Source organism: Euwallacea similis, chromosome 6 (assembly GCF_039881205.1).
Source record: "Euwallacea similis isolate ESF13 chromosome 6, ESF131.1, whole genome shotgun sequence".
NCBI classification, from domain to species: Eukaryota; Metazoa; Arthropoda; class Insecta; order Coleoptera; family Curculionidae; genus Euwallacea; species Euwallacea similis.
This window is the reverse complement of record NC_089614.1, coordinates 1,050,560-1,065,287: the sequence shown is the minus strand read 5'-3', so window position 1 is coordinate 1,065,287 and position 14,728 is coordinate 1,050,560. Positions and strand designations below refer to the sequence as shown.

Genomic DNA, 14,728 nt, shown 5'->3' with positions numbered 1-14,728 from the left:
AGATTGAATCTTGCGGGCGTCGTGACGCAGGACCAGCGTTATTTTTGCGCATTTTTTACTTTACACATTGTATAAGCAATGATAAAATTGACGATTTGTTTATCTAATCTGGTCGATAAACATAGGAGTGACAGGTTATAGTCTCAGACTCAAGAGAGCGTGTTTATAACAAGGGAAAAACTAACAGTACTTAAATCGTGTAAATATATGTCCCAGCCAATCCTCTGTCTATTTTTACAAACATTCTCTAAGTTTGCAACAAAACGCGGATCTGCATTAATATTAATTAAATGTCGCATTAAATTATAATTTACTGGTTGGATCTAATTGGGAAAAAAATCGTAATCATCACCATTTACTACATCCTGTTGATGAACAATAAAAACAAGAAACACTTGATTTTCACTGCCTTTCAACTGAATCAATGAGCTGTGCACGAGCCGCATCTATGCCTAGAAACGGGGCTGCCTACGGTTGTCAACAAAAGTGGCTCACTCATTCATGCATCACCGTGACCACTGCACACTATTAGTGGAAAAACGACGAAAATTCAACTTGCAACTGTTAACTACCCATTGTGCTAAATACTAAAGTATGAAATCAATTTCGGCACACAGAAACAATGAGAAAACTTCATCGGTTTCGTGACACACTTTCACAATCACAACAAAACAAACTCACCCCCCGATTGCAGGGCGCCAAGCCATGCTGGATTCAGCCGATGGGGAATGTCTGGGCTTGCCTGGAAAATTATTTCTGATTCTAAGTCCTGGACAAATTCAACGTTCGGTTATGAATGGCGCCAACGGAAAAACAACAAAATGCAAAAGGGCATTCTGTGAATAATCGTGCGTAGGACGCGGCTAATGAAAGGTCTGCGTATTGCGCAATCTGGATACGGGGTAGGTGCGACGATGCCAAATTCATTCACCAATTTTCACTAACATTCGGAATGTACCGTTGAGGCTGGGTGACTATTACTACGGACAAACCCTGGGTTTGGCAACACTGCCTTAAGGGCCACAAAGGCTGTTTCCTTCGGTGACGTCACCGGTCGATTGACACAATGAGTTTGGCTGCGAATGACGTCACTCTGGAAATTGGGAGGACATGGCTGCGGGTGTGGGGGTTGAGGATGACGACGGGCCCAATAGGGTTTAGAGGCAATCACGTGTGAAGTAATTTGAAAGGTTTTTTTAAGCTCACGGTTGATTGATACAGTTGATCGTCTTTACATATAAGGTCGCTTCAGTTCGATTGGGGGTTTTGGTTATTTTTGGAATTTTTGAAGATTAATTTCACTTGTTACTTACGAAGGTTTTAACTTCCCCTGCAATGATTTTTCGTCGCTCTAGCTTTTTTTAGGACATTCACCTATATTCGATACTGAAGACCGGAAAACACACATCATGAAAGGAATGCAAAACAATATCACTGTTAATAATCCTGTTTAGTTTGGCTTATACAGCTTATAATGGAAATGGGAGTGTTCGAATATTAGTAGGTATTATCAGAAAAAATGCCTTATCATATGCCAATATCGATGATTTGTTGGGTATCGGTATTTGAACAAGTACAACATGCACCACAATGCCTTTGTTCGTTTCGGTTAAGTTCTTAGATAAAGGCGGAAATGTTTTTATTTCGAAGAAAAAGTGATAACCTGAAAAGCAATTATCACATTACATTTTAAGGTGTTTTCTAACAAGCTAAGGACCACATTATTAATATTCTATCCACTTTAACTGTCAACTAATTTCGATAGAAAGGTTCAAATAGAGTCTGTGTATTGGTTAGATTCTTGGTGCCTATAGTTAACGGTGCATTGCTAGTGTGATCATTAGACCCAAACTATAATAAAAACAACAATAATAATTAAATCTGACCCATACCGATGCTCTATTCCAACGTTTCTCCGACGAGCTCGAAGTTAAATTTGATGGTCCATTAAAAATTTGACCTCAAAATTCCTTGCTATAATTTTAATTTTGAGACTCCCTATTTAACGAGGAACAAATTCGTAACACGATATGCGCTCTAAATTTTAACAGAATGTTTCAAACATTGGAGGACTGCAACCAAAAAAAAAGTAAAAAAATTCTAAAACTTCACCCTGAATCTGAAATATTTGACATTTTCTAAATGGATGCAGATCTAAACTAAAACGCCTTTAGGTGCCGACCAAAACCTCTAATAATTCCATTAGCATTAAAGCCGGATTTAGCGAACGTCATCGTCATGGCATGGACTTTAACAATAATAATTGCTTATGAGATTACTGCGATTAACTGACATTCAATATTGCCCGAATGGTAGGAGGAAGCGACGCTCTCTAAATGTCAAACTGTAGTATTGAATTTCTTGCGGGGAGTATAATACGCATAGAATTGAGCTACGTACAGGGTGGCCCAACGAAAACCTTGCACCTCGATTTTCAGTATTTAAAATGAAAATGTGTAAAATTTTAAGGGTCTTTCTACCCTCGTTATGAAGTCTGCAGCTTTTATGATAAATGAGTTATTATCTAAAAGCTTTTTCCTTACAGACTTTGACAACCTGTCATATCAACGGGGATAACGGTAGTGACTTCAAACTTGGAAGTTACAATCAGAGTACAACTACTTTTAAAATGAAGTATCACTCGATACCGCTTTTTATTAGAAATTTTGAGAGTAACTGTCACCTCTGTTCAGGGGTTAAAGTTGAAAATGCGACAAAAAATTGTCCCCCTCGAATCAAAAATTGATGGGTTCGAGGGTCTTTACTCGTTTTCATTTTAAATACTGAAAATTGAGATGCACGGTTTTCGTTGGATCACCTGTATAACACGCCTCCAGAGTAGCGCCGAGGTCTGGGTTTTGATGATTAAATTAATAACTATGCTGAACGGATATTGACTGAGGATGCGAATCTATTGGGCTAAGATACTTGATCAAGGATTTCAAACTTCATCACGCACTCAGATATTTTAAAAATATTTTCCTCCAGTAAAAGTATCGTATCGAGGACGTAATTAGTTATTGAATAACTATATAAGTAAGCCTAATATTGCATCCTATATAAGCATCATTAAAATTCAATGACCAATTTTCCTTTCGTCGCGGAACTAGGAAGGTCGACAGTGTTCGAATGAAAAAGCACATTTACATACAATTTTTATAATTTTCAAAGCACGTTGAAGAAGCCTTTGCACAAAACGATAATTAATTACTTCTTGAACTAACGATTCTTTGTTTAATTTGCAATGAAGTGTTATTGGTTCCGACTAAATTATTGAAAATAATTATTATTATTGCAACAAGCACGCCAGTTAAAGTGCATTTCTCTTTTGTTGACAAAAAAGTGGAGAAAGTATTAATAAAATCGATAACATTGTGATATGTAATTATTGATGCCCAGTAGCATTCACGCCTAGAACGGAATTCTACCCATACTGGCAACATTCGGTAAATATGCGTTTTTACATAGAGTTTTTACCAGCTTTTAGTTCACCGAAGGACAGGTACGTTTACTTTCCTTTTTTCTTACGTACTGCCTTTACGTTAAATATTTGCGCGGATTTCATTTGTCGATCAAAGCAGAAATGAACAGACCGGTGAAAATCAGCAGTTCTTACCTCACATTTTATTCTGTAATCGTTCCTTCAAACCGAACTTATCGCCGGGGTTTCTATATGAACGAGTTATTTAGAATATGCTCAGCACATACATAAATGCAGGAAACGCAAACAGACCAAGCAAGAATTCCAATAATCGCATGCCGCACATTTTTGGTGGTTTTACATCAAAAGCTTAATAATTTACCAGCAGTTTTCCTACCCAAATTACGCAGTTTCAACCAAGCTCATTACTTTCATCACGCGATATCGATAAACTCAGATACGTTACATCCCAATTATCCAAATAGGATGTGGCTTCTGTTTTTATCTTGCCTAATCCAGTTCACAAATATAGGGCGATCTATTTCTGATTTTAGCCAATAATAATAAACGTTTACGTCTTTACAATACGACATTGTTTGAGAGAAATAACAGAACAGTTATTCCCCTTTTCCTGGAATTTACGTGAGGATCCTTGGAGTGCGAGATGGAGGAAGGACTTTGGATGCTAATAATTTCGACAGTCTTCATAAAACGATCGATAAAATTAACCTGGAAACAAAAACCATTGAGTTTCTGCGTTACAGTAAATTAATTTCAATAACCACTGTAAGTAGTTTTTGAACCAGCGAGAAAACAGTAGACGACACAAGTTTTGCTCTACTTAGTCCAATTGTCAATTATATATAATTTAACCAGTAAACAAACCGCCGAATAATAAATAAAAAGCAAATAGAAATTCGTCTTTGGGTGCTCATATCCCCAGTGATCGCAGTCTTTCTACATGTGGTGTTTATGAATAGTTTTCGAATTCTCTTTTCACTTTAACCACTGTTACTTTGTTAACAAACACATGCCCTTATGATTTCCTCCATAAAGTCAGGCACTCGTCTTCAAAAGCATGCATCATTCAGGCCCCCTTAAGCCGCCAATTTTAGCCACATCCTTTAGCTCCATCGATAATATTATTGTTTGGTTTTTTAGACGTAATTGTGTATGACGACCTTCAAATGCCTCGGCTTGATTGTTATATAAAAGGCCAGTGGACAAAACGGAAATTGTCATTTTTAATGGTCACCATATCTGTTTCTATCTAAAGCGAACACACAAGAGGCTGCGGGAACTGCACATTCCTCCAAAAACTTTCTCGTTTATTGTGAAATAAAATACCTTCACATATAAATATTTATTATAAAAGATTGTTTAAATTTAGGCGCGTGATCCTCAATAAAAAAAGGAACTTTAGTGAGTTTTCTTGCAAAACAACTTGCACGTCTCACTAACGTTGAAAGTAAATATTGTAATCTTTTTATAGCAAATCTACTAACAAATAAAAAATATACTCCATACTTGGTCACGTAGAAACCAAGGTAATCGGTTGTTGAGTAACCCGTAATTATTTACAGATAAATGCAATAATTATAATCTGCAACGATGGAAGGAAACAATAATCGTATCAAAGCACTGAATTTAACTTCATTCTAAAGTATAATGCTTAAGTATTGCGCATGCATAAGAAAACCGATGTTATGGCAAGGTGCACTTTCCTGAGAAATACGTCAACAGGAGATTAGACTCCTAAGTGAAACACTTAAAATGTGAAGAATGTTAGGATAATGGAAGTCGTAAGGCTTAAAATCACCTAAAATTACCCAAATCTATCGCTACTAGCAACAAATAATTACACATGGCTATACCTTACAGTTCCTTGTGTTTAACGATCGAGTTGCCTAATTTGGTACAGCCAAACACCTCTCATTTTCAGCTTCAAACTACTTTCTTTTATGTAGAAAACAATAACGGCAAAATGCTTGACTCACTCATAGCTGAAGGTGCCTTAACGCGAGATAAAAATTGAATTTACTTACAAGCCTGGATTCCTCAACTTATACAGAGCAGTAAAGAGAGAATATATGTTTTCTTTTAGAATCTCAAAACATAATGGAGACGAAAATCGCAGACTTACAAATTGTAGCGACGGCAGTAAAAACGAGGGTGGCGGGGGGCAATTAACCCCTTAGCCCTTTCACTCCACGTGGCACGTGGCTATTCTATTTCAAAGGAGAAAACTCGTCCCTTCTGCAACCAGCCATTCCGGCTGCCGATGGCTACGAACCAGTATACGAAACCTAATCATTGAAATGAGCTTAATTTTCGCTGTGATTCCAGTGCTGCGACCTTTAGAAGCTGCTACCAAAAAATGCCTGATTGAAAATTCACCAAAGAATTTTAACTAGTAATAAAATCTATCACTAGTGTGCTGCATAAGTGCGAAAATTGGTTCATTTTTGATCGAAGGATCTGTTGCCAAAGAGGTGTAGAATCGTAAAAAACAGACTTAAGAGAAAAGGATTAAGCAGCATATTTTTTTGCAAAGTTGGAATACAAAATATTGTAATTATAATTTATGTAATTTGTATTACCTGATTACGTACTTTTTAAAACTTTACTTAATTGAATATTATTATTACACATACATATGCAATATGCATATGTACATATCAAGATATCACATTGTGATTTGCTATTTATTTCATATGTTCCAAAAATGTTTCCCTTTTCCATATGCATAAATAAATTTAAATATACATTTTGATAGCGCTCGTGTAAATCTATTGAAAAAGCGCTACCCTGTTCGATTAACTCACCCTAAAAATACTTATGTATATTACTTGCAAGGAAGTGCAGTAGCAAAATACCGCTTCAAAAAGCATAATTCATCAGTTTAACGTTTTTAATCATTATTCAAGTAGCAAAAACTAGAAAAGACTTACTTCTTGTAGTGTATTGGGATTCTTCGTCGTCTTATTCAAATACCTCTCTTGATTTTGGCAAAATTTGGCGGTCTGTTTCTCGAACTTCTTCTTTTCGTTCTTAACTCCTCCTATGTACTTTTTCCTGAAGTCCTCTAACGGTTTGAGCACCGACGAATTGGCGTTCTCTAGCTGAAATGTTACAAATTAAACCCGTCTGACCCGTTGTTGTTCCCATAATTTGTGCAAAGCTAAACTTCATGAGAAAACGCGATACTTTGGTCATTGAGATTGGAAAAGATAATATAACTACTGGTAACAATTAACCCATAAAAAACTGGTTAAGATGTCTTGTTTAGATAAATCATGTGCTTGATAGATTACCATCCTGTTCCTTTCCTCCTCCACTTGCAGTATCAACTCGCTGAAACTTTTCAAGGAGTTGCAAATCGTGGATTCGTCGTCCGTTTGAGTGCCTCCAACTGTCTCGATGGTGAAACCTTTCAGGCAGTTGGCAAATGACTTCTGAGCATCGCCAAGCTCTAAAAAATTACAAAAGTGAAGATGGAAACTGTATTATTCAAGACCAGAATAGCGAAGAGCTAAAGTTATAGTGAAGCCACATTTTAGAGACAAACAATTTAAAAGTTTAACTAGATATTGGAGCGAGCTGTGATACTAAATTATTCAAAATGAGCAGACTTTGGGTATCGAATGTATGAATATTTTATGGGCAAACTGAAGAGGTTCCCAGTAAATCAATCCCAATGGCACGTTCCTATTTAAAAAAGGATGTTAAGTACAAATGTATTTTGCACGTTGTTTGTAAAAGAATTTCAAACTAAGTTTGAGTCTGGCTAACTGAAGGATATTCCCATAAAATTTAATATACCTGTTAAAGTGAGGCTTGTAAAATCCTATAAATATCTATTGTGAAATTTTATGATGTTGCAGTCAAAGAAAAATACGCAGTATCTACTTAAATAAAGAAACTGATTTTGATGCACAAGCACGCAGGTGCCTTCTAGGAGACCCACAGCCCCAGTTTACCTCACTAAATTGATAATGTTCGATCCAAAAAACTTAATGTGAAATAACTTGGAACATTGTTAACCTATTACAGTGATTGTTCTACGTTTGTTGTTGATTTGAAAGAGAAAGGGAAAAACGACTTATAAACAAACATCTGAATTAATTAAGTACGATAATTTTCGCAATTGCGTCAGAGCCTTATCAGGCGGTATTATTGCGCTATAGATGAACGGTGCGGATGAACTGACTCTTGGATATACAACCTATCGATCAATTGCCGGACTTAACCTACACCTGACACAGTAACGGAATTATTTTTATTAAAAGGCGTTTAAGCATGTACCATGGAATCAGGCTTTAATAACGCGATTACAGCTAATCCCTGAGCGTTTCCAGTGTCGATACTGTCGCCCCTACTTATAATGGAGCGCGGGTGCGTTTTACGGCAGCTGAATATGACTGAAATACACATTGCTTACCCAATGTAGCTGCTCCATTCAGGTTTTACTGGTGTTGGGAAGGAATACGAAATGAAAAAAGTGCGTAAAATTCTTAACAAGAAATTAGTGTACAATAAATTATTTATGCGCAGTTTAAGCGCATAAATAATTTACGCGCGAGTAAAAAACTACTTTTAATCGAAAATAGTTACACAAATATACATTACATTAACTGTCTAAAATGTTAACAATAAAAATGCGATATCGCTGAATTAAATGGTGCGTTACGTTCGAGGCTTTAATGTTAGGTATACAAATCCCATTAGCCGCGAAAGAACTAAATCGCTCTTAATTTTGCAATATAAATAATACTGCTAAATCTTGAGGGATCATTGACCGGAACATGGTCCATAATAGATGTCATGCAATGTGAATATATTTAATGTTGGGTAGGGATTTGAACATATAGAAATTGCCAAGCTATGCAGAGAATTGATCAAGAATGTTGCAGAAGGAAAACTCCGTAAAGTCCAAATTTGCAGTTATCGAAGCAATTATACGTCAACTTGCAGAAAAGAAGGAAATTGGTGGATTATTATACGTAATTACTCGTTGGGTTCTCACCAAAATGCTAAGCAAAATTCAAGTTCTGAGATTAGCTAAAGGCAACACCCCGTCTTCATGTAATATACAGAGTGTTATTTAAATACGTGGCCTAAGTTCAAGGGGTAATTCTTCGAGTGATTCTAAGATGAAAAGTTTATAAAAACATAGGTTTGGTAATGTTTCGTTTTCAAGATACAGGGTGTCATTTTTTTTTTAAATCGTTACATACAATATTAAAAAAAACTCCTAAATAACAAGACGCAAACTAATATGACGCTGAAACTTGATGACAGTTTTTAATGTAGTACAAAGGAATTTTTTAAGCTAGAAATTGTTTGTCTCTTTTTGCTAGTGGCGTGTGCAGGGATAACGCCAGAAATTTAAGAATAATCAAACAAGAACAAAGCCTTATTAAAACTACACTTAAACAAATGATACGCAATTTTTTTAGTTAAAAAATAGTTAACAATAAGTAACACGAAACTTACACTAGCTGCTGAAAATGTCTTTCAGTTTCAATGCAAGCATTAGCTCGTTTTAACATCGGTTGCCGAACACGTTGAAATATTCCCGGCATATATCTTATCTAATTGCATGAATCTCGTATCCGTTGGATTAATTCTTTTTCAATGTTGACCGGAATTTGATAAACGAAGAACTTTACATTTCTCCAAAGCAAAAAATCTAACGGATTTAAATCCGGTGATCTGAGTGGCCATAACTGTACTTAATGCGAAAAAAATATAAGTTTTAAAAAAAGTTGGTGACGCGTAAATAACAATAGTAATCGGAAATAACACTGCCAAATTTCAATAAAATGGGCTAAAGCATTTTTTGTGGTTTTGTGTGATTGGTGAAAAATAACAAAATAGTAAATTCGTAACTTTGAGAATTTAATTTTAAATGGATAAACAAAAACATTAACGAGAACTTAAGACCAACGCTAAAAAACGACTAACTCAAGAGCGGTCCAGAAAGCCATCAAAATGCTGTATCATTTCAATTGGTTTTCTGTTACCAAAACAAAACGAAAAAGCTTAGCGCCAACCAAATGTTATAAACTATGAAATCAGTCAACATTACTTTTATTATTTTAACAGCATTATTATTTTTACGAAAAAACGATTTTTTAAGAAAAGCTTGACAACTTGCATCTTAAAATCGAAACATTACTGGGCCTATGCATGCATAAACTTTTCGTCTTGGAATCACGCAAAGAATTGCCCCTTAAAGTTTTGCCACATACTTAAACAACACCCTGTATAAGGGAAATAATTGGTTGATGAAAATATCCAAGAAAGTTTACAGAGATTAAAGACCGTGATGCCAAACGCACCACATTCTCTTATTCCTTAAGGATTTGATTAGAGATATTATTCATACAAGTTTGAAAAATGATATAAATTGTAGGATATCGGGTAATTGAGGAGCTGCTTTAAGAAGGATTTTACACATAGAACCACCGTGCAATCAAACCACTTTCTTTATTTCTATCACCTTTTTACTGACTCTCGAAAGAACTCCGAAACAAAAAATAAAACCGCCTCACTTCTTGCAACGCGGTCCTCCCCGTTATTACCCGCTCTTAGTTAAAGTAAAGCTTGCTCTAAGGCTCGTCCTAAGTACATAAGAACACTGGGCGTACAAGATCGTTCAAGAGAAAATTCTTCCTTTCCATCCATCACTGTCATAATCAGTGCTCTGATACCTCGATTGGTACACTACAAACCACCATAAAACGGTGTGCATATCCGCATAAGCGTACACGTTCCAAATTCAAATCACATCTTTACATCTCGCAATCTCTACACAACCAGCGCAACAACTTCTGACCTCTGGCTCAACGAATATACGTTATGTTAATTTGCTATTACAGGCGCACAGCACGATTTTGATCACTTAAGTACCTGTGTAAAACCTGAATGTAGATACTCCTCTCCAATAGACCATGCCCGTATAGAAAGAAGTGTATTAATTTTAGGCTTTTTTCATTTCCTGGGCGCGCTTTTTCGACGCGGAAACTGTCCCTTGGCGTGTTTCCTATCTTTATGAGGCGACGTTTCGTTGAATGGAAAGAAGGAAAGCGCTTAAATCTAATGTCCCAGAACGTAGTGTGCCTGTTTTTACAATAAATCTTTCAGTAAAACTTCTTCAAAATACCAGGAAGAGTGTTCCTGACGCTTCACGAAAGATAATTAGATAACAATAAAAAAGAGAGAAACCCCGGCCGGGCATCATTGTTGCGGCGAGATCTCTTCTTAACACATAATTAATAGTGCCTAGGCATAGAAATTTCTCAAGTTTATGGCCGGTTATGTTAATATATTCTTTACGTTTGAGGTGGATTGTTCACTTTTTCTTTTGTTACGTTTGGGAATAGCGCCCCACACACACGAGTAAAAACATAGCGGCGTCCTCAGCGACGGAGACTAAAAATGTTCATGGAGCTTCTTCCTGGGTTCTGAAAACGGTGCCAGGTCTGTCACCGAAACGTTGAGGAGGGCACTTCTTCGAGCTCTTAGTGAAGGTCGGATGTTACTCTGATGTCGTTTTAACTGAAGACAACGTGGAATTCCACCCTTCCTTATGTGTGTATGCGTGTAAGGTGTTATTCCTAAGCGCAGTATGTCATGTTTGCTCACAGCGGGCGTTCTTGAATCTACAATAAAGAATTGTTCATTCCCATATATCGACCGTAGCTGAGTAACCGACACGGTCTTGAGATTGGCAATTAGATTTGTATTGCGATGCTTACAGGTGTTCTTGTTACTTGACATTGGGCTGGGAATTGGCATGCAAATGAGTCAGTACTTACATCGCAGATTTATATTTGGAACGAGCTTTAAATTCGATAATATCATCGATAGGCCTTCCCATCCACGAGATGCTGCTCCACGTTGCAATCAAAGTATCTGATTCAGCCACGGGGGTCGTTGACTCGGGCAAGAAAAGATCGATAGGACAATGCAACCCCAACATTTCAAAGGGACCATCGGGAAGATTATCTGCTCTTGCAGCTAATATCCACGGTTTTTCATTAAGCTAGATCATGAGATAGTTGCTGAAATATCGCCGATTATTTTAAGCGAGAGCGAGAGCAGCAAATGAGCCCTGAAATCGCTTAGCTATTATGATGCAATTAGTGATTACCTTGCCAGCAACTTGGTGGCAAAGATGGAAAATGTACTTGAGATTAATGAATTCGAGTCGTGTTCTAAATTTACAGGCGTTTGCTTGATGGCACCGCAGTTGCGCCCATTAGAAACGACATGGATAAGTTGTGTTTCTCAAGGTGTTTGGCAATTTCAAGGTCACTCACCTCACCCCATGCACTTCTTGTTCGAAACTTCTGAGAACCGCCACATTAACGTTACATCACAAGTTAAAGTTTGAAGATTTATTTAAGTGGGACTGATAGTCTTAATAAGGAACCCACCGAGACGGTCACACGTAATCTAGCATTAGTATTAACAATATTAACGAGGAAGTACGTAGGCGTCCAAGAGTGACCAACATTTTTCGCTTTTTTTGAGGACGCAGAGGTGTTTAGAAATAATGTTCTTAGGAAAAGAAAGTTGCATGCTGTTATTTCACCCCAAGTTAGACGCACATTACCAAAAACCTCGCTGTGCGACAGTGAAGGAACGTGTTGAAATGCAGCTGACACAATAAACGAGTATCGCAAAGTTTAAGATTCACTGAGCATGTACTTTAACCATATTAGAAAACTGTTCATTGTTTAAGTAATTCGTTCGAAACAAATAATTGTCATTGTTACTTATTCGGGCCGAAATGCTACAGGAATATAAAGCGAGATCCACTGAGTAAGACTTGACATGTGGAAAAATAATAGCCCCTAATGGGTCGGATTTCTATTCCATGATTTATTATTTGGGCACTACAGGATTTGAGCACACTTAGATCACATTAGCATAGTCTTGCATTCGAACTTTCAAGATGAGACTAGGAGTATTTCAATGAAAGGTTAAGAAGTGAAAGGTTTTAATTGTACAAAATTCAGGCGCAGCGCACATTCGTAAGTGTGTATAGGTGCTGATTAACTGTTAAATAGATTGGAAAAATAATTAGACACCATAACTGTCGGTCGATAGGGTTCATTTGTTACGCTGATTGTCGATTTAGATATACCTCTTCTTGTCCTTCCAAGTCTAATTTATGGGGCTGAGAACCTTACATTTCAGTTACTGACATTTACTGCTGACTCTGCAAGAGGTTTCCTAGGGATTAATTAGCGTTTTCCTGAACCCTAGAAAATTGCACTCAACCAGACAACCGTAGTAAAGACCAATGGACGCGTTCTTGAACGAAACCATGGTAGAGATGAACGCGTTTTTTTCCAAAAAAAATGCCCACCTTAGCGTTTTTTGTATCGCTGTGGCTTACCCGTAATAATACCAAAAATGGGTTACCCGTTTAGTTTTAATGATAAAGTAAACGTGTGATGAGTCCCAAACGCAGATATCTTTCTGGATTTGAAAAGTGTATCGTTTTAGACACTATGAGAAGAGAACGCGCCAGGTGTTGAAAATAAAATAAAACCCCTCCGTCTATTCCTGTGATGTTCCCAGGTTTTCAAAAGGTCCCCTTTTGAATCGGAATCTGCTCATTAGCTACTTGCCTAGTTCTTTTATAATAGTCACGATTCGTTCAAGGCGACCTACCCTAATAAAGAATTATTGCGGATTATTGAGCATTCAACAGGCCACCCATTGTAGTCTACTCGGCAAGTTTTATTTGTTAATATTGCTCGTTAGATAGCTGTGTTATGATGTAACTGTCACACAGTTCTAATCCACCTACCTCATATTATATTATATGGAACTCAGAGGAACTGGCAAAACCTGAATATCTAACCCTCAACCCAGCCATTTGTGTACAATAAATAAATAGGACGTACCAAGGTATTTAAATTTACTATAGAGCTACGCTTTTATTACATCAAGTTCCAGGCGCAGTTCAAAGTAATATATAGATACTTAAATGACCAATCTTTATTGAATTTTTATGGAATGTTGCTGAGAAATTGATAAAGGGTTTTCAGAAAGATAATTTTACAGATAATTTTTGATATTACTCTTCTGAATAAGTATGAAATTTCCCCTTAATCCAAAAAACTACCAAAACTGATGAAACTGTAGCTGAATTAAAAGTATTTCGTCAGATTCTAACTATTTCTCCTGCTTTGGAGAGTGGGCAAAATTGAAGGTGAGATGAAGGAATGAGGACAACATGATATGAGGGGAACTGAGGTTGAGACAATCAAATATGTTAATCTTCAAGCCAATGTTGGCTTAATGTTCCAAATGCTTGTTGAATAACTTAAATATGGCAAATGTCAGGCGATTGCTTGGAGAAATATGTCAAATTCTAATTACATGTTGCAAATGTAGAGATTTATTTGCTAAAAAATGTTGCTCATATACAGGGTGTTCCAGTTTTTATCTGAGAGCAGTTATGTGACAACCTTCTAGATGTAGAGGAACAGTTTACATAAAAAACTGTGACAGAGGTAGAGACATAGATTGATCATAGTGGGAGGCTCAATAAAGTGCATGCAAGCAAAGCAAAAAAGGCAAATCCTACTACACTTTTTTGAGCACTCCATATGTTTAAAATTGTGTCCAGCCTATGCTACTACCTCCACTTCAAAACTTTTGTATTTGAGAACTATTGTGATATGCACTCAAGGGGCAAATCGTTCAGGTATTTTATTGCACATGCTTGAAGTATTCCTAAGACACATATTTTAAGATATTTCTGAGGCATTATTATGTATTTTGGTGTACAAACATTCATCAGCCAAGAGGACTCCAAGAGGCAACAAAATTACTCATACATAACTCCAACATTAGTTGAAACTCAATCATTATCTGATATTTCTACATATTAAATGACTTGAATAACTTAGGTAAATTGAGCTCACGTCTCGCAGCTGCCAATAAGTCCTTCACTTCCTTGATAATCCTCTTGATCTGCTGGTTGGTCTTTTCCAACTCCCGTTCATGTTTGTGCAAATTCTCCCTGAAATAGGGGCTGTCACTGAGACACTCTGTGAATTCCAAAGGCGGTAACACCACCCCCATGTTGGATGCACTATACAAGTTTATGGGGCCACTTTCCGATGGGGTTTTAAAAGGGAGAGACGGGGAATACGCGAATATTAGTCCCGAAGGAGTGTTACATCTTACGAATATACGAGATAAGAGAGTTTGTAGATAACTCGACCAACCGCTCGCGAATCGAACGAAAACATGAACTGAGGAAAAAACAACCTGTTG

General features: G+C 36.9%; 2 protein-coding genes across 6 annotated transcripts in view; one reads left to right on the top strand and one right to left on the bottom strand.

Annotated features, from left to right (window-relative positions):
• Tps1 (Trehalose-6-phosphate synthase 1) overlaps positions 1 to 14,728 on the top strand; it is a 182,488-nt gene that overhangs the window by 86,246 nt on the left and 81,514 nt on the right. The gene's annotated exons all lie outside the window — the stretch shown is intronic.
• Graf (GTPase regulator associated with FAK) overlaps positions 1 to 14,728 on the bottom strand; it is a 25,395-nt gene extending 10,667 nt beyond the window's left edge. For 2 of the 5 annotated variants that reach the window (XM_066390863.1, XM_066390864.1), the window contains exons 1-3: positions 14,374 to 14,726; positions 6,736 to 6,893; positions 6,373 to 6,543 (exon numbers count right to left, since the gene is read on the bottom strand). In XM_066390863.1, the coding sequence (XP_066246960.1) occupies positions 6,373 to 6,543; positions 6,736 to 6,893; positions 14,374 to 14,533 (489 nt within the window). In that variant the 5' untranslated portion in view covers positions 14,534 to 14,726. Of the gene's footprint in view, positions 1 to 681; positions 833 to 6,372; positions 6,544 to 6,735; positions 6,894 to 14,373 lie in introns of those variants that run through there. The other 3 variants (XM_066390862.1, XM_066390866.1, XM_066390865.1) reach the window with 3 other exon arrangements.